Source organism: Heliconius melpomene, chromosome 21 (assembly GCF_056956725.1).
Source record: "Heliconius melpomene rosina isolate 202511_hmr_F chromosome 21, ASM5695672v1, whole genome shotgun sequence".
Taxonomy (NCBI): domain Eukaryota; kingdom Metazoa; phylum Arthropoda; class Insecta; order Lepidoptera; family Nymphalidae; genus Heliconius; species Heliconius melpomene.
Window position 1 is genome coordinate 4,512,212 of NC_140409.1, and position 27,942 is coordinate 4,540,153.

Below are 27,942 nucleotides of genomic sequence, written 5' to 3' on the forward strand. Positions count from 1 at the left end.
TCAGTCTCATTCGCTTTATTAATATTAATTCCAACATGAAATTTTCAGCTCACAGAGAGTTGAGCAAAGTGATTGGACACCAACATACAAATTATTTTAAATCAAAATATGAAATACGCTGCACGGAAATATAAGACAGAGAAGTTGTTAATCAAACCGCACGTACATAAATATTCACAATGGCGACCGCGCGGGACACTTCATGCGGCCATCTTCACCTCATGGCAGTGCTCAAGCCGTTGTGAATTAATTAAATTATTCAAAATTTACAATCAAAGATAGTCTCTACGACACGGTGCTTGTATGGTATCGATTAACATGTCATTGTGTCATCCGTATATCACTACTAGTACTACCATAGACATAAATTTAATGAGAAACGTACTTCTAAGCCGTCAAGTTTCTATCATTAACATATACGCATTAATAATAACTTCGGATCATGCTTATTCTAGCGGGAATTCAAAAATATTTCAAATAACAATTATACGAATACAGTAACTGCGAGAAAAAGTACGCCAATTGCGAGTTCGGATAATTGTTGAATAAGACATATATAAGACAAATTTGAATTCCCAAATACTAAGTTTAAAGTTAAGGACCGATTTTTGGTCGCACCCACTAACGTTATATATAACGAGAAGATATTATAGAAAAAAAGAAATATAATTATATACATGAACATTTGTGTCAGTGTTGCTTAAACATTACGTGTAAACACATGGAAACACATTATATATTACTCTATAAAGTCAGCAAGTCCAGTGGTTTTGAATTTGGTTATAACCTTACAACATACGCCTCGTCAGATACAGAGATTACCTTACAGACAACACCACCTTGATCGAAACTTTCACTTAACATATTAAATTATTATTTACAATCAACTACATAAAAGATAAATGTCAATAGTCGATATCGTATAATAGAAAACAAAATACAAAAAAAAAACATTAAATTATTAACACTAACGTAGAGAATAATTACGCACTCAGTTAGAAAAAAAAATAATTAGCACCATAGATTTTATCGTTTATGCTCTAATATAAGATATTAAAGTAAAATACCACCGAGCGAAACGAAGCGACTACTACGACTCCGTTGCGACGTCAACTCACGGCTAATCTTAAACTAAATAGTTAATAATATCATAAATCATAACCGACTGCGGGCTCAAAGTAAGTAACACTTAGAGATTGTTAACTTAATAGAAATTGCATATATCAGGGATTCCCAACCTTTATATTAAATAAGAAAAAACTAAATCAAATTCCACTTATATAAGAAAAAACTAAATCAAATTCGCCTCTTGTCGAAATAAACTTACTATTAAAATTACAAAATAGCATTAAACATCTTAATGAACAACTTAAAATTATTGTCGTGACCTTGTATCTCTCTCAAGGGCAAGCTATATTAGCACCATTACCCTAATATACCTACAATTTTTTTCACACCTATCTCGGACTTGGCAGAGCTAAGGATCCTACACTGTCCAATCGAACATGCTGAACGGCAGAACTCTGAACACCGGACCGAAAAAACGAAAATCTATATCAATACAAACATTCCCTCGGATGAGATCCGAACCATAAATGAACTATAAATAGTAATCAAAAGCAAATATTTTTTTATAACCTAAAAAATACACGTCGAGACAAAAAAAAAGAAGGTTGGGAACCCTGCATTAGAAGAAATACTAACATTAAATGTACAAATAATAATAAATGATTAACACTACTGTCGATCAATAAACAAATATCAGTGACGTGATTTATCGAAAAATATTTATTTTAGGTTTTTACATTGTTATTTATTAATAATTTTCCCATGAGTTTGGTATGCCTAAAGAAATGTCGGTAATATGTATAGGAACAATTTTTCTGTAATATAAATTCAACTTAATATTATTAGTAGCACCGAATCTAAAATTGACATTGACATCTCGATACAATATACGTATTTTATTTAAAGATAACATATATATATGAAAGTATACATTCAAGCACTGATACTTGTCTATTAAGAGCTATTAAAAAATAGAGTATTATTTAAATGATTCTACTCTAAAACGGTAACAAATGAAAGAATAAAATATTATATACACTTTGAATTTGATTAATTTAGGGTTCTGTACTTTAATAATAACTAAAAAAATAGAACTTTTGCAAGATCACTATGTTGTTCGTCTGTCTGTCATTCATGTTTGTCAACATCATTTGTCTCCACTATTCATCAATTTATAGAAATATTACACAGAAAATTGGTAGTTAACATGAAACATCGGTACAGAACCATCGGTGTGGTATCTATATATTCCAGTTCAATTTGTTAGCGCTTTAGTTTCTTTCAAAAGACAAAATACTTAAACTAACTAACTTAAACGCAAATTACTTAACCCTAAGTAGGCGGAACTTTCGACATAGTCCTAGGTTTATGGTTGCAGTACACAAATAATCTAATTATATAAAAAAAAAACTACGAACATAGCGAATCTTGCAAACTTACAAATAATTAAGAAATATATAATATTTCCGTTCTATTACATTTCAGTGCAGCTAAATCGCAAATATGTATAATCAAATTAAATGTGTGTTAATTTACCATAATCAGCACGGATATCAAAAACCACACCTCGTAGCCCCACCTTGTCGTATTACACGTAATAACGCGGGGCCGTAGAGGCGTAGCGGGGCAGACTGACTGGCAACGCAATGGGTGCGGGTTCAACCCACACTCAGGGGAAGACGTTGATCTCTGCCACCAAATGCACAATATCTAGATAATAAATTGTTTTATAGCTTTAAGTTTCCTTTGTCTTCCCTTGCTATATGTGTATATATAGTTGGAAACAACAAGAAAAGATCCAGTATAAAAACGTTACTAACATCAATATTGCAAAGCCGAAGTCACCAATTGGTAGCTTATATTGTATAGTAATATTATTATTATCTATACATAGACGAGATTTTAAGCGTGTTCGGTAATTATATAATATTATCATACACGGTTAAAATCACGTGAAAAAATGAGAATGTAAGATGGTCTCTTAATAAGATATCATCTCAAATGAAAAAAAAAAATAGTTTTCTTTACAAATATTTACATGAAAAGACGCCATTCATTTATTACTTACATAGAAAAATATGAATCAGTCGCATCCTGTTAGATATTTGTTACTTAAGAATCATATCCCGTTTTTACACAAGTTTTTTTACTCAAGAGTGAAAAGCGGACCCCTTATGGGATTACTTTATTGCCCGTCTGTCGGTACGGAACCCTCAGTTGGCGAGTCCGGCTTGCACTTGAATTAAAAAGAAATAAAAACAAATTACAATGTTACGATAAGAACTATCAAAATTACGTATCAATTCTACATAACAAAGAAATGGCGCCAAACTAATTTTACCCTTATGGCGGCGAGTGACCAAAATTCTTACATACTAAAATTATACAAACAACATATTATCCGAAACGTATTTCAGTATTCAGTTTGCTATGGAATAGCCTTAGTTGGTTAATTTCCTCACCAAAGCCTCCATTAATTCGGTTGCGAAACCTCCGTACCGTTCGTCGCTACTTAACTGTACGAGATCGTCACAGATGTAGTCCAACAAACTGTTAACCAAACCTGCAACAAAAGAAAATTTATATTATTATTTACCAACAACAATTAGTATTTAGTATATAGTCATTATTCAAATTACAGATAATATATTTCAATAATATTAATCTCATAAGTCCAAAATGCTGCATGCATTTTGTGAGATCATTCATTCATTCATCTGATATATTACGAAGTAGTGATTTACATACACAAATATAAAAATATACATTATTTTTATCTTCACGCTGTATCCCGCACATAGCAGGGTAGACGGAGGGAACTTGGGAACCAGTGTTAAAACACTCCGATTCCCATTAAGACACTTCCGTTATCCACTTTCCGCTGAATTCTGGATGTATTGCGTGTTGAACGGCGGAACTCAACGCCATTGACAACAGAGCGAAGAAATGAAAATATAAATTTGAATAAATATTTCATTTTTTCGAGAGGGCATCGAACCCACAACCAGGCGATTTCACTTTATGCGCATACGCCACGACTGGTCTCAGTCTGACTACCATTAAGAATATTATAATTGTATCTTTAAAATAAATATTTAAATTACAAAAAAGAAATAGCAAAACAGTAGATCGTTTACGAGCAACATTCGCAAGTATAATTATTGATATTAAAATTATGTTTTTAATATAATATTATAAAATACTCGTAATGGTAGAGCCATTAAATCAAAGGCGATGATGGTTGTGGATCTGATCGGTCATTTCATTCTGTCGCTCAGGTAACAGAAGCCGCGGTTTGAGTTCCATCAATAACACGAAACATGTCTAATTGGGTAGAACATATGAGAATGGAGTCTCTCTGGAGACTTGGCTCTAATGATTATTCAGATGAAAAAAACTTTAAATCTACCAAAAATGTCTGTAAACACGTAAGTATAAAATATTTTTATAACAAATAAAAAAACAAGTGTGCAAACCTCATTCATGCTCAGTAGCCGGTGGCTGATCAGTCTCCGGGCGCAGAGAGTCAATGCAGGCCACTATCTTCAACGCCGGCCCCAGTTTCATGGACAGCGCCATCACCAGGTGTTCGGGCTTGATGAGCAGCAGCGCCTCCCCGTCCACCTCCTGCATGAGGAACTCGTCTGCGTATCCTGCACATCCTGGTATATTTCGTATGAAGTCGCACACTTCGCTCACCTGGAATAAGTTTTTTTTGTTAGTGTTAAAATGTTGCACATAAAAATTAAAGAAAATCAATTGTGCTTCATATCAAATTTGTTACTGTAGGATGTGCAACTTAAAATATGTCATTCTTTATTTTGCAGTCTTATGAACGCATTTTGACATTGAACTACAAATATAAGTTTGTTAGGATTAATTTCCGTAAAAGACTATACATCGGGAATTTGATTTTGTTAATTTGGCAACAGTTTAACTAAATATAATAGTTGTGGATTACATTTTACTATTTGGGACTATTATTTTCATTTTCTTTATATTTTTATAATAAGCATATAATATGTTGTGCCGCCATGAGACTATTTATATATGTTATATATATATATATATATATATATATATATTCGTAAGCAAAGGGTTCAAATATAGAAACACTAACCGTCCAACTATTAGCATTAGGTATCTTCGGCTGAGGTTCGTCACCGGGCGCGTCCGGCTCCACCGCCATAGGCTCAGGCTTGGACTGACTCTCGCTGGGCTCGTTGCTCGAACTGATACGGGCCAGACTTGAACCATTGTCCAGCATTTGTTTTTTACCTGCAATATTCATATTATATGATATTCGGTTTTATCAAATTTTTCGAATTCAATACGTCTCCCCAATACGTTAAAGCAACAACAGCATGCATAAATAAAACACCGATAGAGAAAACTATTCTACTAACAGAAGTAACTAAAGTATAATATATAAATAATTTTATATTATCCTATACATAGTACTAGCGTGAGCGGCCTAACGGGGGCGAAAATAACAGAAACAAGACTCGAAGAAAATTATATTTTGTAATTAATATCAAGTTTAAATTGAAGGAAATATTATTTTCTTTTCAAATAATAAGAATGGCCGCATTCAAACATTTTTTTATTTGCTTACCTGAGCTGAGATTCGAACCAGCTAAAATGCAAAAAATACTTATTATTTCATTGTGCCAGTCGGTGGGATCTGAGCAATAATAAGGGATGATATCTTCCAAATAAATGTCGCATATTATAATTCAAGAAAAACATAATGATGTTTCTAATTTCCACAAGAACAAGAAACGAAAAATAGATTTTGTGCCATTAATGTATTAACAATATTAAAATACATATAAACATATCATAGAATTACATAGCTAAAGGACTACTAATTTATAGGTTTGTTAGGTTCTGGGTTCAGATCCTAGGTTGTGCTAAGAAGTATTATGGTTTTTCTAAATGAAATTTAGGTACTAATAGGTACATAAATTCTGCTGTCTATAAACTTTCTGAATGCTTATATAGGTTTAAGTAACTATTTAAATGTAAGCGGTTCCTCATAATTATATTAATAATATCATTAATAAATATAACGAAAATCATAATAATACATTATCGCATGTCACTGGTTAATGAAAAATTTAAAAAAATTATACAAATTTCTTTTTTCTTTCAGTTAGCTACCTCTAAATCAATATACAAATGTACAAATTGTTCAAATTCATGATTTTCTTTGATTATAACATAAAATAGTTGTTCAAAAGATGTCACTCCTGCGTATGATACGACTAGTTCAATAAAATAATCATCATCTTTTTTGCACCTCTGGATGGTCCTGGATTGAACTCAGCTCAAGTAAGGTTTTTAAAATACGCTACCATTCTTATGATTAAATTCAATAAAATGTTTCGGTAGTAGCTATTTTTAATAATACGTTTCCTTCATGTTGGTTAGTTTTAGTCCACTCTCATTTATTTTATAAAATAAAATAAATATTAAATATCAATGGAAAAAGATTTACAAATATTTTCGACACCCAATCAAACATAATAAATTAATTATCTATCATCTCTTCACATATAATGTATGTTATAGAGAGGCTTGACATTTTTAATGTAGTTTTTTATTTAGCATAAAATATAATAAATAAATAAAAAAAACAACACTGAAACTTACGAGGCGGCTCATCTGTTGAAGGCAGTTTATTCTCTTTATCTTGCTCTTTATCAGTTGCAGACCATTCTCGAAGTGGTCTGTTCACCTACATTTTACAAAAAATACATATAATATATCTATATATTGAAGATTATATTACATACTGTATAATATTTATGTTTATATGCATTTATTTATAAATATATTTTAGTGTTTTTAACTTGGTCAAAAAAATGCTTACTGCAAACGGTTCCCCAGCCTCTTGTATGACATAGCCTTCAATGACGTGTGTCAAGATGTTCGGTTTTACCATAGCTTTGGGCAAACCTTTATCTGTAAATATGAATAATATTCGAATGTATAAAACTAAACATCACAGTCAAAAAATATAAAAAAAAGAAACTTATATTTTTTTAATACTTTATTTTGATTTAATTTAAAATTTTGTCATGCACTTCATTTATTCATTTGTTATTTGAAAGACACTCTGTTTATATCCTTTTAACTGACAACAACTTTTTATAATGTCTTTTCTATAACTTGGTTACTTACAATTAAGATTGAAAGTTGAACATTTTTTCTAATCTGTATCTATATACACATAATAAAATTGTAAATGTCTGTACATGGAAACTAAATTGTGTATATTTGTCCATGTGAACTATCTTAACATGAAGTGTTTCTTTTAATTCAATCGATATAAATAAAAAAGTTATATCAATATAATTAATTATTTTTATAATTACCCAAAATCTTACCATGTACCGCCTGTTGACTCATATGTCTGCTCGTACTTTGAGACGTCTTAAACAAGGCTGAGGAACCTGATGATATGGAGACGCCTATCGACGTTGTTATACTTGACGAACTCGAACATGCCACTGTTGTTGTCACCTAACAAGAAGAAATATATTAAAATGTTATTCATTAAATTATTTAAGTTTATTCATTAACAAAATTGCGTGTAATGATACTATTTTATAATCAACATAGTACATGGTTCTAGTTTTGGGCCGTCATGGCACAAAAGTTGATTGTAAGCGCAACGGTTGTTGGTTCGATTTCCACTCTAGGGAATGAATTATTTTTGGCTTCCTCGCCCTGGTAAGACGATAAAGCGCGGTGTTGAGTTACATCACTCAACATGAAATAACTCCAAAATCAATAGCTCCAATCCGCTCCGTGGGGAGTGTTTTAACAGTAGGTTCCTATCTTGCTTGATACAGTGTGAAACTTAAAGAAAAAAAAATAGTACATAAATAATACAGAAAGAAGCATACTGTTACTTCCCCAAACGATTACAATAATTGTATATGATTACAGTAGTCGATAGTGTTTATTTTTCGGAATTAAAACAAAGGCCTAAACAAAATGCTGCTTTTTTTAGAAATTTTAACTTGGAGAGCGGCCGAAAGAATGGCAGTCAAGTATTCTCTATTCTACGTTTATTTCACTCTATGAATTACATTCACGTTCTTTTCAAATACAGACAAAAAAACTGATTTTAAAAAAAAGATGGTTATATTAAAAAAATATCTTATTTCAATGTTTGTTTTTATGTAAAATTAAATTATGTGTATTAATGTGGTATATGTATACCACATTGACATTATTTTTTATATACATGATCGCCATTTGGCGGCCCTTTCACACCAGTTAATAATAGTCAATAATTCTATTGAAAATCGATTATTTACAGTTTTATTAATTTACCTGTGGCGCTGGCGACGACGTCTGTCTCGAACTACTAGTTACTGGTGTGGAAGCAGTTGATACAGTGGTCGAGGACGTCGTGGCTGATTCGCTGGTAGTCGCCGATTCGGATTTGGATGGACTTGGTTTTGTAGACTCCGTCGGTGTGTTTGGTCCTTAAAAGTAAGATTGGAAAGAAGTTTTAAAAATACAGTATGTAAAAAAAAGTTTATAATATTATTTCTCATATAATATCATTTTAGTACAATTTAGAGGGTAAGCTTTCTTGTTACCTGTATAAGAAAAGTCTGTTAATATTTGGTATTTAAATACACTTATTATAAAATAGCCTTTAGCGGCGAGTTTTCCTGCGTGGTCAAATAGAGATAACTAAGAGTATCTATTATAATGCAAAAAGATTTTTTCAATTCATATCAATACCAAACATAAAAACGATTTTCAACTTTTACAACTATTTAATAGAAACGTCACCTTTTTAATATTAATATAGAAGCATTGATTAACAGTTTAGGTCCAAATAAATACGTACATGTACGGAGATGTATGAAATTGCTAATTCCATATAAAAAACCACAACATACCAGTGGAGGTAGTGGTAGAAACGGCCGCATCCGTCACGCTGGAGGTGCTCGAGGCGTGAGAGGTCGCCGGCGCGGGGGTGGCCTCGATTGACACCTCTGTAGTCTCGGACTGCGCTGACACTTGTTGAACTGCCGTCTGTGTATATAAACAACATTAATATTTTTATATTATCATTGTTAATAAATTTTCTCAACTGCACTCATGGCACCAGAACCACTAAAAGAAAATGCTGTTGACTTATAATAAACGCCTATCCTTAATGTGTTGTTTTTACTCTGACAATTTTTTAAAGTTTAGGTAATATAAATCCTAAAACTACAGTTTATAACTTACCGTAGATTGTATTTGATGATTTTTGTCATCCTCGCTCTTGACGTGAGCCACTAGCGTTTGGGGCTGTAGGGGTAACACTGAACCCTGTACGGGAGCGGTGATGAGCCCCACTGTGCCCTGTTGCAGAGTTAGTTGTGACGAGCTTAGGTTATTCGCAGACACCTAGAGGTAATAATGAATTTATAAATTACTCGTTTATGTTTCGCAGGAGTCAAGACACTCGGCCTATTAAAGTCACAAGTTGAGCTGGTCGTAGTATGGACCGCTTGGAGACCCACTCGAGGCGAAAGTGCTTTTGCTCCATGGCAGAAGACAATTGAAATACTATCCAGGCAAATGAAGTTACCCGAAGTTAGAAAGCTAAGAAAGATTCTGCCAGGCCTGTTATAATCAGATTTACCAGTCTAAAGATACGCTTCAACGTTTGGAATGCAAAAATATAATTAAAAGGCTATAAAATTACTATGACTGAATTTTTAACGAAATCGCGTCAAAAAGTGTTCTTAGCGGCCCGTAAACAACTTAACTTCGGTATAAGAAAATGCTGGTCTGCCGACGGCATGATAGTAATAATGCTTAACAACAAATCCCGAGTCAAGATTTCCTCTGTGCATGAACTTAATAGGTTAATAGAACAAAATCCACTTCTAAAGTCCACCGTCAACAACTAACCGCACATCTTGTTTGTTTATACCACCTTAAATTAGTCGACTTATATGCGATAACTTATATAGTCATCTATTCGTTGATCATTCTATTATATTATATTTATTATATTTATATTCATTATTTATATATATTATATTTATATTCATTATTCTTAGCCGAAATACTTTTTTAATGTACGTATATGATAAACTGTTTTTTCCTAATATTTTCGCTTGTTTACTTTTGTAATTTACATCACATATATCTTACATGTGTAATTTTGTTATAGAATTTAGGAATTAATTCAATATATCAAAACATAACTTAAAACCGATATGGATATATAAGGAAAACATACCATATCGATATATGTTTTTAGAAAACCGTTTTTACAGAAACTTAAAACTCAACTTAGCGGTGATCTGAACCAAAACGTAATAACGCAAAACTTCTGAAACGTCAAACTGTTTTATATCAAAATTAACTTCCTCTCTTTCCAAGTAACGTATTCCGAACGAGCGAAAATGAGATAAGGCGAATATCTGATGAACTGATATTAGCTACCTCTCTTTCTAACGGCATATTCTTCACGGGTGTAAAAGAAATGAAGCGAATATCCGATAGCTAACTAACTAGCAGATTCATATTTCGGCGGTTTTCTTACATTTACAAGTTATTATATATAGATATATATTTTTTATAGTCAATTTGTGCACGTGAATTTGCTGTGTCATTTGATAAAGTTTAAATTCCTTCTTTTAATTCTTCCTTTGACTCCGACATAGTCGATTGTATACTTATTTCTGAGACCTGGCTAAGACCATCCATTTCTTGCTATTCCCTACCGGGTTATCAGTTATTCCGTCATGATCGCACTGAAAGAGGTGGTGGTGGCGTTGGTATTTACATTCGTAACCATATTCCCGCTAGTGTAGTCTCTTGCTCCGCTCCTCATCCTAATGGTTCTCTAGAATATCTTTTTTTTAGAATTGATATTGCGTCACACCAAAATTCTTATTGGACTCCTGTACTCTCCGAACGACCAAATCAATTACTTTAGCTCTTTCGACATTATTCTTGAGAACCTCCGACCTCAATATGAACATGTCATATGTATGGGCAACTTAAATACGTGCCTGTTAAAAAATGATCAAAGGACTCACTTATTAAAAGATATAAATGATTCATATAATTTATTCCTCCTACCTATGTCTTCTCCCACCCATTATTTTCCTTACTGTAGGCCTTCCCTTATTGATAAGCTAAATATGTTATTTCTATAATGTATCATACATTATAGAAATAACTAAATAAGTATAATAAATTAATGTATAGTAACATTAGAATTTGTACTTACTGTTTGCATTTGAGTGGAATGGTTAAGAGCTTGCTGTTGAACGGCCATGCCTACAGACGTTTGTACTAAATTATTTCCAACTAGAGCCTAAAACATATTATAAAAAGTATAAGAAATTTAATTTATTTTAAATATGATTTAATTAAATTTAAATTGAATATTTACTTTTGGTACATGCAACATTTGCATATTATATTATTTTTAACAAAAAATACTAATAAAAATCCTTTCATATTGTTAATTAGTTGTTAGTCTAAGGTGCTTATGTTTTTTTTTATATGCCTACATAATATAGTATTATACAAGTAATATAATCGCCCTATATTATATATTATTTTCATACAACATATTTCATTTTATGGTCGGCTTAGAGAGCATAGCTGCTAAATCAGTTATGCCACTCGAAAAAGTAAAAGCGACTTTTATTTTATTTCATATAGTAAAGAATACAGATCAATTTTTGAAAATTGTAAAGATCTAATAATATATGTACTATATTGATTTTTAACAACTTTTTTTGTCTCTACTGAGAATTTCCTTAATATACAGTTTACATTTTAAATTTAAATCAACGAATTATATCTAATTGAAGTTTAAAAAATAAAATAAAAAACACATAGATATAGATAACTAAAATACCTGAGGTTGTTGTTGGATTGTGTGCACTTGTGTAAGTGTAGTTTGTGGCTGGTTACCACCCAGTTGGCCTACAATGGTGCTAGCTCCAGCCATTCCTCCCAGCTGTAAAATATTTAAATGTATTTTTTTTGTCGGTAGATGTATAAATTAAATATTTAACTCATTAAAACAATTATTTCTATTTTCATAATTTATTTTCTTTAGAATTATTAAGTAACCCGAGGCTGCCGGCAAAGAGTGTTAACGTAAACACGACGGGGCGGGTTGTGGGCTCGAATCCCACTTCTTCTGGTCACAAGTGAGAGCGCACCATTGAGATCCGCTACTCAACAAGCCACATCTGGCGTCGTCAATTGGGCGACGCGTGGCAAGTGCCTTAGCACTGGATTCCTTCTGTCTACCTTATTATATGTTTAAGCTTAAGAAAATAATTAATAAATATATTTTAATTACCGGATGTATTTGCTGCACCATAGATATTGTTTGCGGCATAGCGGTCATGGGTAGCGCTTGTGATACTGAGCCAACGGGTAGAGAGCCTTGCTGCATGCCTAACGTCATACCTGCAAATAACATTCAATGTTAACGAAGTATCGGGTACTACATTCATATTTGAAAGGTGTTCCAAATCGATCCTAAGATATTAATAATCTATCCTTTTTTTTTAATATTTTAATTGAACTAAAATATAATTTTTTGATTGCGCATTACCAAAGCTATATTTTAAGATTTTTTCCCAAATAGATTAAAATATATTGATTGACAATCGAAAAATATTATGTAATACGAACATTGACATACGACTTTTTATCTAGTGTATTTACCTTATATATGATTGTACACATTAATTTAATTTTGTGCTATTGTAGATTTTCTCTTATTTTGTATAACAATTAGTGTTGAACTAAATAAATATGAAAATTATTAACATGGCGAAAAATTTAATTGAATAAATTGAATTTAAAATTAATCTTTTATACAGCTTAACTTACAACAAGAAAGAAAGAAGCTTGCATTAAAGTGATGTAAGTTATGATATAAGATTTACCTTGTTGTTGGTAGTGTTGCACCATCTGTTGTGTTTGTTGCTGATGGATGAGTTGTTGTTGTTGATGTTGCTGTTGTTAATTATTATAGGTATTATAATTTGTAATTTCAATATTATATTAAAAACAAAATCTCCTTGACTTCTCTAGAAGATTGAGAGTGGCAGTGGCTTCAAATTCCTATTTTCGAGTTCTGGAGGCATTGCGTGTTGAGTGGCGGAACTTAACAGCGCGCTTTGCCTCGATACCAGAGCGAAGAAATGAAAATATAAATGTAAATAAATGTTTCATTTCCGCGAATGTGGGATCGAACCCACAACCAGTCGATGTTACAGTTACACTTGGTGCCCCTGCGCCACTGCTGGACTCTCGTAAAGATATAAATAATATAATAAAAAAAATAGCAATAAAGCAAATAAAGCAAAGCTTTAATATATGGTTCTTCTTTTCAGATTTGATTCTATATAACAAATGAATCGTGCACAATAGAACTAAATATGGGTTACCATGGCTTAATAGGACGGTATGTGATTGAGCCCGTGACAGTTGTGGGGTTAGATAACCTACATTCGAGGGATTGACTACATTTAATTTTTTTCTCTCGCAGACAAAGCGCAGCGATCCGCCACCCAACACACAATGACTCGAAGATTGGGCTGTGCGCGGGGTTCCATCTACCTATAACGCTATATGCGGGATACAGCGTGAAGCGTTCAGTGTTTTTTTGTAATACAATTATTTCCTTATTCACCTGTATAGCCTGTTGTTGTAATATAGCTTGTTGCTGTATACTCTTAGTTAGTGGCTGCTTCTCGGCTACGCTCGCTATTTGTGTCATTTGACCGCTCGAATTCATCACCAATAGCCTAAATTGATACATTTTAAATTAAATTTATTTAATATTAAAAAAACAACAACACATGATTAAAAAATACATTAAAAAAGTGCTGTATTAAAAAAGATGTCATTTGAATTTACAAACAAGACATTTTATTAAATACGAACAAATAAGATCGTAACATTTAACTACTAGAGTTGTTTAAATATCAAATAATAATAATAAATATAAAATGAGACCTAAGACCTAATTACCAAAAAAGACAATGTTGAATATGTGAGATTTAACCAATAAAATTGTCGATAAAATATAACCAAAACTAAAGACAAAGTTTAAAAACAGATTATTTTAATACAACTATAGTTATCCTATTTATATTATTCAAATATTTATACGTACTGTTGTTTCGGTTGTTGTATTTGATGCTGCATTTTGTTCGTTTGGTTGGCGGCATCTTGTTTGGACGTCGGCGCCGGCGACCGCACGCCTGGCTTGCCCCGTTGCTTCGCCTGAATAAATGAAAATATTATGTTATCATATTCGATATATGTCGTGGCGAAGGGATACAAGCGTGTGACTGTAAACGAGACGGCTGTGGGTTCAATTACCGCTCGGAGAAATTAATTTTCTAATATTTTCATTTCGTCACTCTAGTAACAAATTAAAGCGTGGCGTTGAGTTCCGCCACTCAACACGCAATGCCTCGATATTTCGGCGGAAACTGGGTAACGGAAGTGTCTTGATGGAAACGTGTGTCTTAACACTACCTTCCCAGGGTCCCTAACCTGCTATGTGCGAAATACAGCGTACAGCAAAAAAAAATTTGTTACTATCATTAAGGGCATAATGTCTGACTGTAATGCGATCATTGTGGGTTCGATTCTTACTTGGGGGGGAAGTATTTTTTTTTTTTGTGACAAGAAGCTCGCAAATTAAATGGAAGTCATTTTACACAAGGTTCTACACTATATAAGAGGTACAGGGTGAAATTAAGAAGGGTGAAACTAATATTTACTGACAAGATGACGTCATCATAAAAAAATCTCTTTATCCGTTATATTTACCTGATTTTGAGCTTGGTTAGCATTAGTCTGTGTCGATACGGAGGAAGCTGGCCGTATACCCGAAGGCAGTATGTTCGACAGTGGTCGGGGGGTCTTTGTGAGGCCGTCAGTTGACGCTCTGGGCTTTGTGGTGGTTGTTGCACAAGCTACAGTTGCATCTGGGTACAAATTATGTTTGAATGTTAGTAAAACTGTATCTACATTTACATTAAATATGATTCTATATCTTAAAAATATAATTAATTATATACGTCAATAATAAATATGTAGGTTGTTAAATTTATATGAAGTATATTAATATACACATAATAACTTAACAATCAAACAAAAACCGATTTCGCCTTCCGCCGCCGCCTACAATAAACAGTTATTAATAACAATGGTACTAGCATACAGCATTATACGCAAAAAACGCATCAGCTTAGCATTACATTTTATTTACACAAATTGAAAAAGATCAACGTATATAATATCATACACATAATTTTGCTGTACAAGTCTGACTCACCCTTCTCATTCGAAATGAGTGGTCCGATTTTGATAAAACTTTGTATTTATATTAGAATTAATATCGGTGGCATTGCAGTCGGTGTACACCGTAACAGACATGCCAAACTATCAGGAAATAAATCAAATAATACTATTCAATAGGGGAGAAATTTATGAATTCAATCTCCTATTGGGGACCAAAACACCTTTGTTAGGGAGGGGCTATTATACAATATACAAAGTTTAATACACACAATCGCTACATACAAAAAGTTATTCGCATAAGCTAATAAACACACAAACAATAAAAAAAATATTAAACATATGATGCAATATATAATATACTATAGAACTGATACTAACTGTTATGTTGCACATTGTTCTGTGGCGAATGTTGTATGAACATCGACGGTGGGGCGTCAGGTTGGGAGCCCCTTATGAATATAGGGTTAGGGGCCAAGAGGCCTCCAGCTGGCAGGGCCCCGGCCTGAAGGCCTCCCGTCCACATCTGCGGAAGGGCCCCCGATATCTGCCAGGGTGCGAACTGCATTGTTTGGCTGCCAGTCTGTAACCATTGGTTTTATTAACATATCTATAATTATATAAATATATACATATGACTCGTCTTTGATTTTAACGCTTAACAGGGTACTGGGTAACATTTTCTCGCCACATTGATCATACTAAATGTAATCCCTAAATAAACAATGATAAATAATTTGCAAAAGTATTTTTGTACTGTTGGTAAATTTGACTTACAGTAATATATTAGTTCATTTTATAGAAAGTTCAATTACTACAAAATTCATTTAGAGTAAAGCCGCCCGTAAAAAGCCCGTTTAAAAGTAACTTAGCTTCAAATTAATCAGCATGTACTTTGTCATTCATAAAGTAAAAATTAGATGAAAATTACGAATTTTATACAACTCCTTTTATCCTAAAAATAGTAAACAATAAAAAAAATACAAAAAAAATAATTACATTACAAGTCACAAAGCAAACCAGGTAAAGCAAAATAGATAAAAAAAATACAAATATATGTTTTTTAAATATATTGCAAAGACTAAAAAAAAACAAATAAAAAACAACCATAAAACTCAAAAATATAAAAATATTTGTTCAGAAGCCATAACAGATAGTGATTCGGATTAGGTATACGTATTAGGGATAACAATCGTACTTTTAATTCTGTTTTAATTCCATGTCGTTTTCTATAACAGTAACATATTTATCTAGCTATAGACCAATTATATCGTTCATTTAAAATAATTCTTAATAGCGGTTCATTGATGTGCAAATTGTAGTTTTTATTTAAAAATCTTTCCTTGCATAATTCCAAGAATAATATTCATAGGGTGCTAAACTATTCAATGTTTCGATCTATCGTAGTGTCAAATTAGTGAAATTGTAATGTATTTTAGTGACTAATAACTCAACTTACAAAATACACGTTATAAATACTGGAGTTAAGTAATATATTATGTAACTTAACAAATTATTTATATAAATATTTTACAAGCAAACACTCACACAATTGCATCGCTATAGCCAACCAATATTTTATATATTATCGCAATGCATTAATAAGAAATCGCAAGTAATGCAATTATTAGAATAAACTTAAAGTATTTATATTAAAAGAAATGTGAATTATGAAAGAAATTCATAAATTAAAGATAATTGTGAATGTATAGATTTGTATGATTGATTTATGTATAGTAGTACATAAATATAATTAGTACATTAAACAGAAAAAAGCATAAGACCAGAGTTTTTATATAAATAATTAATGTTTTTTTTTTTAATGTTAGTGAAGTTCATAAGAGAAAAATAGATGTGATTTATAAGATTATTAACAACTGCCGTATACTTTTATAATGATTACAAAACTTATATAATAAACATTTTATAATCATTATATATGAATTGATAAATAAAGTATATTATTACAACACATATAATATTTACAAATTAAAAAGTAATTTTTAATTTATTTTGGAATAAATACAATAAAAAACAGAGTCACAATGTTATATCGAATTATAAGTATAATAACTATATCTAACCTGTAAAGGACTAATGATTTGAGCCTGCGGTTGTTGTCCCAGCACCGGCTGTGACACTTGCACGCATTGTGCTTGTACTGGCACCGTTTGAGCACCCCCGGCACCGACTTTTGTAGTTACTTTCCCACCGCTCATTACCTTAATGTTAATTATTAAAATATTATTCACTTAAGGCTTAGGAATATTCGATTAATTAAAAATGTTTTATTAAAGCTATGGGTTCATAGAACTGACATACCGATGTTTTCCGTAAGTGTTTCATGTAACATGATTTTGTACACTATAAATAAATATAATTTACTTTTTTCAAAACAAAATTCCTTTTGCATAATATAAAATACTCCTCGTTTGGTTATCTATATTATATTTTATACAATAAATAATTCTATTCTCATTTTGTATCATTTTTTTATTTAGAAAAAAAAAACTGATAACCACAATAATTTTATAAAAATCTCTTAATTTTTAAAAACCCTTACCTTATGCATTTCAGCTGTTTTCTGCTGTTGTCCAGACACAGAAGGCTGAGAATGTGCTGGTAGTATGCTGGGCTGTGAATTTATCACTCCGAGAGGACTGAATACAAAAGTCTGATTTTGCGTGGTGGGTATCGTTGGTATCGTCGTGTATCCCGGGAATGGGGCTATACAGCAAAAAATAAATATATATATTTAAAGCAATTTGTATTTTATTATAATATATGTGTACACATATATAAAATAAAAATCTGACAAACAAACTAACACTTTCACATACACTAACTGAATTAGAAATGATTTTAATTTTAATCTGTTGTGTGAACTTGCCCATGTTTTAATATCTTTGTACTGATTTAATAAATGTTTTAACATGCGTTATATTGTGTAAAATTATCAAAATGTGAGTATTTTTGCTTACATCACATTAATATGGACAATAAACACTTAAATGATGACAGTTTGTAGTTCGGAACGACACTCTTCTGCGTTCAAATAAATATTATTTAAGTATCTAGTAATAGTAAAACCAAGAAAAAAAATTATGTATAATTCTTTTTAAAAAAACTGCGTGGAAAAGCCGAAATAAAAATCGCACGTACAACAGCGCCTCTACTGCTTAGAAGCTGTTGCTAGCCTACATACATCAACAGTACTACTAAATGAATAATAATAACTGAACGCAGAAAAAAGCTTAAACCAAAACCTATTCGAATTGCCAATTAAAAATTTAACAAAGAAAAAAATATATATTCCCTAATAAAAAAAAAGACAGTGACATTCACATATTAAACGAATCACGAGACTCGAAAATAATAGTCATTTGAAACATAATATAGACCTTGTTCCTGGTATGCAGTTAGACCTGTAAAATTAACTGTACAACTAAATAGCGATGCCGTTCTTGTTCTTACTGAACATAAAAAAAAAAACAACTAAATATTAGAGAAGGAGCTTCACGGTGTATCCCGCACTCTGCAAGGTAGGCAGAGGGAACCTAATTTTAAGGCACTCTTTCCCCTAAACTAAATATTGGTTCGTAATATTTCACATAAATAAAAGGTAATTTTAAAATAAATATGACGGTAACGATTGTAACAAACGTAAAGAAAGCCTTGTAGTGACGTACTACAATAGTGGGTCATGTTTTATTCCGTAAATGTCTCCTTGGAATAATGACAACACACATATCTATTATTCATTACAAACTTCAATTTCATCGATTTAATGTTACATAGAGTTTACTTTCTTTCTGTACTTAATGAATTTGAAAAGTCAATAGAAAATTTAATCATACTACTAGATTAGTTTCAAAAATGTAAAAAAACAAAATAATTAAAATTGTCTGTAAACATTTAATGTAATTCTCACACAAAGTTAACGTTTTATGAAAACTTCCTCTATCTTAATAAAAAATTGCCATTTTTTAATTGAGTAACATTGTGAAAAATGAAAGGTGCAGAATGAAAGGCAATAAATATGATGCACATGTTTTATAATAAACTATGATTTGTAAGGATCATTTAGTTCTAGAAATGTTTTTTTTTTAAATCTCCTATAAACTACAAAGTATATCGGTAATAGACCAAGAAGAAAGTAATAGTATGTATAAAAAATATATCTCAAACAGTGTTGTGACTTTCACTCACCAGCCTGGCCTTGTAGAACTTGTTTTCCTTGTGTCGTCAGCATGTGGGGCGCGAGTTGATTACCCTGGAACGGCTTCCCGGCGGCAATCACCTGAAACAAATTATTACACATTCAGATACATGTCAAAAATAATAAATAAACAAGTTTATATTACAAAATATGGTTTTTGTTCCTCAAATATGTTATAATAAATAAGATAGGCAGTGTTTATGGATAAACAGAGGACACGGTGATCACTGACGAAAGCAGGTAAGACGCTGGGCATAAAAAAATCTGATGCATTAATACATTTCAATCGTGCCGTGGATAGCCGCCTTGAAATATAATGTTCTACATGAAATTTAAATCATCCAATGACGTAGTAGGTACATAGCAAAACTTATTAAAATAAAATCACTTAAAATCAAAAGGGGGAAAACAAAGTGGTAAAATGTAAGATAGGTGTGTATTAGTGTTACCTGTATTTGTTGAGAATTGATTCCCGGGTGTAGAGCAATGTTCCCGGGCATTAGCAAAGGGCCCTGGGCGTTATATAGCTGCTGCAAGTATGTGCTGTTCTGCAACGGCTGCTGGATCACTTGAACCCGACTGTGACCCCATTCCGCGCTATAACATTATAAAATAACAAATAAATCATTGCATAGCATGATTTATGTCTCTCAAGACAAATAATTAATATCCTAATACCCATCTTCAATATCGCCAAACTTCTTTACATTAATTTTCATATAAATTTGCTTAAAATACATGATCGGTTCGGTTAGAAGCAGATATAACGCCTTCAAATATATTAGTTGTAACCAGATACGGAATCTTTCGATTGATAGTCATCAAATGAATAGCGTCCGTGGCCAACTAAAGAAGCCGACGGGCAGGCATTTAAAGTTAGCAGTTATTGATTGCAACGTTAAGTCCTATTTCTATTCTGGCTTTCAATCAAGTGACAGCGGTCAGCATTGGATATTTCACACGCGACCAGTCAAAGCAGGCCGCCGCTGCAATTTCATTCACAACCCTCGTTTCCTGCGGTACGTGTTTATTTATTTATCTTGTTCGATCGCGACACGGTGTTTTACCTTCAGACGATGCACCAAGCACACTTAATTAAGTAATAACAATTGGAATATTGAATCGATTGTTGTATAGAAGCACATGTTGTATGTACCTATCATAAAGAAGTAACATTTTGGTAACAAGTTAACATTCCGTTCCCCACTTTTCGCCGGATTCTAGAGGCATTGCATGTTGAGTAACAGAACTCAACCACGAGCTTTGTCTCGTGTCCAGAGTGAGAATATGAAAATATTAAATATTTAACTTGTTTTGAGTAGGAATCGAACCCACAACCTGTCGTGTTTACATTCGCACGCTTGTCCCCCACGCTACGACTGGCCTCGATCGAATCATTATAGTATTACTCAGTCTTGCTATTTCATAATCTCAGCAACTTCACTAAGCCCTACAAAATGTCTGAAAGTAAAAAGATAATTAAAAACTCACCTTATTTGCTGTGGGTGCTGCGTATTAGGCGGCAAGCTTTGTATAGGCGGCATAGAAGTCTGTTGCTGAATTCCACTCGCTTGTTGCTGTACCTAAGAAAATATAACTTTATATTTTTTCAATATCTAGATTAGTTATTCTAAAGAAAACACAATAAAGAAACTACCAATTGCAAGTAACTTAAATACCCCGGATTATAAATTGCTATTGTGCAGTTAAAACAACGAAACAACGAAGAAATATGGCGAACTATGTTGGATGGTGAGGGTAGACTTTACAGAACTATAAACACTACTATATACTATTACTACTATTCAAATAAAAAAATTCTACCTTCAAATAACAACAGTTACCACATTTCAACTATATATCTGCCAAAATCAAATCATCAATTCAATCAGTTGACAGCTGTCATACTCAAATAAATAAATACAAACCACAGATGTTGGTCTAGCGTATGCTGTCAAATGTCAAAATCAAAAAGCAATCTCTTAAACTGACAGTATCTTTCTTATTACCGGTCAATTTCCTTCGTGTGTTTACCATACAACGTGACATTGGCGAAATGAATTGTGCTCAACTGGCACGCTCGAAACGCCATATATCAAAAATTCAATTCAATTCAACTGACAGTATTATAGACACCCATTGCTATTTCAAATTTGCCAAAAATAATGGAAAAACAAATGGAAATATTCTTTGAAAAATTGAAATCCCAAATGGAAGCGGAAACTATTACTATAACCGAATCAGTTACTAGGACCGTTAAAGAAAGTATTCATGAAGAACTGAAAGGAATTATCGAGGAAAATAAGATCTTAAAAATAGAAATAGAAACTCTCAAAGATATAATGAAATTTATGGAAGAGGATAGGAAGAAACAATTTGATATTTTTTGGCATTAAAGAAACAGAAGACTATGATGGGCCCCTCGTGCAACAAATTATTAAAATGCTTCAGACTTATAAATTCAGTATTAGCCTCACAGACATAAATAAACCACACAGATTAGGAGCTAAATCTAATAAAATACGTCCTGTACTTGTAAGTTTTACCACCACATGGAAGAGAAACGAAGTGTATAAAAAGAAAAACAAATTACCCACAAACATACATGTTAATGAAGATTTTAGCAAAGAAGTATTAGTAAAAAGAAGAGAACTTGAAGAGAACTGCAACCGCGTCTTGAAGCTGATGAGCTAAGGGAAAAAATGTTTTATCAAACGGGGTAAGCTTATAGTCATAGAGCAAAAGGAAGATCAAAGGGATAAAAGGAAAAGAGAATGTATGGAATCTACCTAATATTTGTCCGGTATTCACCCAATATTTGTCCTGCAGAAGCGAGCTATTCATGCTATCTATGACTTAGGCCCTTAAGACTCCTTAAGGGAAAAGTTTAAAGAAATCTATATATTGACCGTTGCTCAATATATTTTTGAAAATGTTATGTATGTTAAGAAAAACATTAATGATTTTACCAAAATTGGGGATGTACATAATATTAATACTAAAAATAGGCTTAAACTTAGTGCACCTGTGTCTCGATTACATTGAATCCATATATTCCCGACTATGGTAAGATTTTAATTAACTTGGTGGGAATAAATTTTGGAGCCTCACCTCATAATGGGCCAATGAAAATACAGCATAAACTCTGTCCAAATTATGTATGTTCTTTCATTTGTTATTTTCTTGTTTCATGATTATAAACTAATTACCTCAACTATACAAGATTTTTCCATAAAAGAAAAAATTACCTCAAATATCGATATCAAATATAGGTAGGAAAGTTCTAAGAAATTCGAAATTCTTTCTTTTTAGAAAATTATTTTATATTACTATTGCAAATTGCAAACAAAAATAAAATAATATGATTAGTGCATAAACAATTATCAGTATTAAAGCTTGTTACTTGTAAATGTAATGTTCTGTCCATTTATGCAACAATTACATTATAAATTGCTCAATTCTTTCAGTGATGTTACATGGCGTTCAAACTATACATCATAAATGATAAATAATATTACTTACTTGATGAGACGCCATGCTGCTAGGCATTGAGGATACAACTGTGACTGTCTGATGATGCTGCTGTGATGGCTCGTGCTGGGACATGCTAATCTGCTGAGGGACCACTTGAGATTGACCGTCAACTATCTGTATACAAGAATCCACTCATTAAAAAACAAAATAATGTGGCTAAGTAATGAAAAAGTGTGATAAATAAACAGTTATCTCTCCATTGGTGTAAGATTAACTGTATTATTTCAATAATATTTTGATTCAATTCAATTATCTTAAAATTAGTTGCATGTTCTAATGCAAAAAAATACAATATAATATTTGCATAACACAAATCTTATTTCCATGTCAGCCAGACAGAAAGACCATAAAATACCCTGAACCAAGATTTTTTTAAATTTTTGAACTATTAGACAATAATTCACATATACACACTTGCTGCGGTTTTATCTCTCCACTCATGCCGGACTTCTGGTTCTTGTCAAAAAGCAGGTTGACGTTGTTTTGGGGGGACGCCAGGAAACTGAGATTAATCTCCCCAATACCAGGCACGTTGAACTGTTGCGTATGCACAGGCTGGTTATTCACAACCTGGATGTAAAAAAAGGTATATATTAAACTAAGCAAAGTTAATAATAGGGCAAAGTAATAATAGAGTTTGTTGAATTTTCTTGAACATGCTATCTGCCCATAGGTGTAAGATATTATAATTACCTTATTTCACAATTACAATCTTTTTTAAAAAAGAAGCTTTTATATAATTATAAATTAATTTATTATATTTACCTGTAAAAATTTCTGCTGCTGTAACTCTTGCTGCTGAGAAAGTTGCTGTATTTCAGTTTTGGGCTGCTGCTGCTGCGATTGCTGCTGTTGCTGCTGCGACTGCTGCTGCTGGAATTGCTTCTGTAACTAAAATCAAAGATTGGTGTTTTGCTTATTAGAAGTTAATATAAAATTTTTCAAATTAGTTTTTACAAACAAAACATTCAGCAAGCTATGAATGTTTTAATAAAATGCATTACACTTTTAAAAGGATGTTTTTATTGGTGAAATAATAAATTTAAATTTAAAACATAGTAGTTAAACTGTGACAAAAAAAAAAGAAATAAAAGCAAAATATTACCAGTTCTTGCTGATCTTGTTGATTTTTCAGATGTTGCTGTATAGCCTGATGTTGGCGCTGCAAAGCCTGCTGTTGTAACTGTTGCAGTTGTTGCTGCTGCTGCTGTTGAAGCTGCTGCAACTGTTGTTGTTGCTGCTGCTGCTGTTGCAGATGTTGAAACTGCTGCTGTTGCTGCTGCTGTATTATTTGTTGTTGTATCTGTTTATAAATATAGGCATTAAATATATTTACTATTTTTGAGAACATAGCATATTCTATTATAATTACAATAATTACTTAAGCTTATCTCAGTAAGGCACACATTAAGTACTTACATACAATTTTTTTGTATTTTATAAAAACAATAGATTTTTCATATGATAATAAAGGATAAGCTGGATATTTATATTCTATGAGAACAAATTACTTAGCATTCCATGGATTCACCTTGTGGATATAAGAGGGTGTCATTGCAGGGTGAGGAACTCGGAACAGTATTTGGGACAACAATATATAAGTTTTAGGAGTCCTCTTTAAATGTACCATATGTATGTACAAATTATTGTCTCCATTGTCTGAGCTCCTCCCTCTGCCTAAATAAATATTAAAGTATCTTACTTGTAATTTATCATCCTCTTCTTTCTGATTTCTATATCTGAAATCTTCCCCTTGACTATGATTATCAGGCTCTGACTTAGGTTGTTTAATGTCAGGTCTTCGAAAGCTATTATTCTGCTTATCTAATGCAAGTAGTGTGTTGGCAGCTTCATATTTATCCTCAAATGTTATTCCTGCTTTCTCTGCAAGAGTCTCCAAATACTGAAGTGGCCTCTTAGCAGGCTTTGCCTGTGTCTTCGCTTTATCAGCTTGACCTCCTGGCGACTGCTTTGGGACAGTCCTAGTTATTGTGATACTATTTTTATTGCAGTCATCTTTCTTATCATTTTTGGGTTCCAAAGTAAAATAATTCTTAGGATAATTGTTGTCTTTCTCTTTCTCCCCGTTTAAGTTGCTATTTTCTATTAATGTGATAGTAGTAGAATTTGCAACTTTTATAGTTTTATCTTTTGAATCTTCTTTAGATTGGACTGGAGAACCAGAGCCATGTGTAGGCGAAAGAAGCTGTGTTGGAACATGCTGCGCTACAGACACATTAGCATTTGGGTGATCTGAAGTATGTTGTTTATCAACAGGTTTACCCAATTGTTGTTGAAAATTAGGACTCTGTGGCTGATCTTTATCCTGTTCTTTCTTTTTTTGAATATTATCGAGAATTTCCGACCTGAAAATAATCGATACAGTACATTAAACGCCGCATAAAAATAATAAAAGCAAGAATACACAACATTTGTAACTAACTTCCGTCATTTCATAACCACTTCTTGGTAAGAGAATCGAGGTAATGTACCTGGATAATTCAGCCATTATTCAGGATATAACTCTATACAAATCGCTAACACAGGCTTTCATAAGGTTTTTCATAAAAGCAGTGATAAATATCATCAAGTTATCGGCGTAAAATCTAATTTAGTCAACTTGTTAAAATACTTTTCTTTGTCAGGGAAACGATAAATACTCAAACTAAACTATAGGTAGTTTATAGAGAAATTTAAGCAACTATTTCACTACACTATATGCCAATAATCTGAAATTTATTAAATTAAATAAAAATCCGAATTCAACAAAAAAGTGAATAGTAGGTAGAAATTATAAAGCTGTCATTTTTAATTGTCAACGTCAACATAAAATTGTAGAATATAGACGCTCTATGTTCCATAAACAAAGAACTAGGTAAGTTACAGTTGAAACATATTTTTTTCTGATTAATATAAATATTTATCATAGTAATATAAAAAATATGTCTTTATATATTTAGACCGGTAGTGACGTATGTGGATTATTGAATGCGATATTTTTACTAAGATTACGATTCGGAACGGAATAACAATTATATTTGAAAGACACATCATTCGTATTTAAAGCATCTATAAATAGTATGATTTTAAAACAGCCCTATGAATGATAGTTATTTCAATACAAGTTGCTAAATAGCAGCCTATAATATATCTTATACTAGTCAAACACAACAAGCAATAGTTTCATGCTTAATTCTTTTCTTCTTTCTTATATATTAATATATTTATTAGTGTACTGTATTTTTACATATTTGACAATAATTAGTAACAAGAGACCCATGCCACATGTTTTTTGCCATACTTATACTTACCATCTCCATTATAAATATACAGTTATGCACCTATTTAGGGACAGATATCTAAATAAAAACGTTCCGTCTGGCATTATTTCACAAGGGGAAGCAAAAAATAATGAAAATGTGCGAGTGAGAGGGTTTTATGCAGTCGCGTATGGTGAAAGAAAGAGATTTGTGCAACGCACTAGGGGAGTTGGAGAGTGAACCGGTTCTGCATGTGTGCAGACAGACACTGCCCCCCCTCCTCCCCTTGCCGGCCGACCCTCGATTCCGAGGGCCGTGTATTGTCGGCTTTTCCCCGAAGCGTTTCAATAATAATAATACGAGCTTACTCCCCTTACTGAATACTCAAAAAGCCCGTGCAGAACGGTTTTTTACAACACTCGCGTTACCGACTAAACAATCTATATGGTTCATTCTATATACTGTTTATTTTAATAATATTGTAGTTTTTGTTAAGATTTTATATATCATTTTAAATTTCGCACCAGTGTAATAAATCCAACAGATACGATTAACGACGGTGACGAATAAATTCCTCAACCCACCATCTAGCCACACGCGACGCACTCAACCAAACTTACTCGCACTCATAAAGTAAAAAATAACATAAAATACCTTTTGGTGTAAAAACCATAAGAACAACGTTCCATCGTTTCAAAATAAAGGGTTAACTTAAACGTAAGCGCCGACCCATGCGGCAGTAATTAAAAGAAAAAACAAACAAAAAGGTAAGGATCGAGACATTCGCACAGGTGAAAGTGAACACAACACTTATTATCGACGAAAACGACATACAAACACACTTTATCGATAGTCCGGTTCCCGTCTCATCGTTACAACAACCTTCTATCCGAACGGCGAAATAAGACTGTAGGAGAATGCGCGCGGTGCGACTACCACGGCGGCTGGCAGCCCCCCCGCGCCCCCGCATCCCCGCACTCCACCCCCGCCCCGCAGCGCTCTCCATCACGCGTCTCCAATGGTACGCCTGCTGCAGGCCGCGCGCTGTGATTGGCTGGTTCGCTTTACGACCGTTCCACAAACAAAACCGGTTGCCATGAACGGCGCGAAAGGGCGCGAGGAACGAAATTAGCGTTTCTGCATTATTATTATTACTCCTACAGCCATCTTTTTCATCTTTTTTTATAAAAGTTGAGCACGCACATGCAAAGCTCACCTATACAATTAAGTACTTTGGAATCTACTTTTCTGTTTTATTGTAGGTGTTATTCTTTTCATCATAGTAAATAAAGTCAAAGTTGTTTGAAAGGTTTCCTTTAATGCAGTTCGTTTAGAACTTTTTACTGGTTAGGTATCATAATTATCATAAAATTTACCTGATAAATATAATTGCAGTATTTTTATATATCTACTTTATACTCATATCGAATGAAATAGGTATCTTAAGTGCCTATATGTTGTATAATTATATATGATGAATGATTAAATATAAGGATACCTATATAGAACTTACTACGAATACGGCTTCCTGTTTGT

General features: G+C 32.6%; 1 protein-coding gene across 4 annotated transcripts; it reads right to left on the reverse strand.

Annotated features, from left to right (window-relative positions):
* Positions 1-27,311, reverse strand: LOC146526930 (uncharacterized). 4 transcript variants are annotated; one of them, XM_085205659.1, is made up of 28 exons: positions 27,061-27,311; positions 24,849-25,512; positions 24,252-24,449; positions 23,912-24,037; positions 23,561-23,716; positions 23,135-23,260; positions 21,104-21,195; positions 20,062-20,209; positions 19,603-19,693; positions 17,957-18,120; positions 17,478-17,615; positions 15,775-15,976; positions 14,923-15,080; positions 14,258-14,367; positions 13,772-13,886; positions 13,023-13,092; positions 12,428-12,537; positions 11,975-12,076; positions 11,336-11,422; positions 9,331-9,492; positions 8,997-9,132; positions 8,416-8,570; positions 7,449-7,596; positions 6,944-7,035; positions 6,724-6,808; positions 5,189-5,346; positions 4,545-4,767; positions 1-3,631 (listed from the first exon to the last, which is right to left on the reverse strand). In XM_085205659.1, exons 1-27 carry the CDS (start codon positions 27,093-27,095, stop codon positions 4,546-4,548), a joined length of 4,050 nt encoding a protein of 1,349 aa, XP_085061785.1. In that variant the 5' UTR covers positions 27,096-27,311; the 3' UTR covers positions 1-3,631; position 4,545. The 4 variants fall into 4 exon arrangements, with proteins under 4 accessions (XP_085061785.1, XP_085061786.1, XP_085061787.1 ...); XM_085205660.1 differs by having other exon boundaries at positions 7,461-7,596; positions 27,061-27,310; XM_085205661.1 differs by lacking the exon at positions 27,061-27,311 and adding an exon at positions 25,639-25,883.
* Positions 27,312-27,942: the final 631 nt, after the last annotated feature.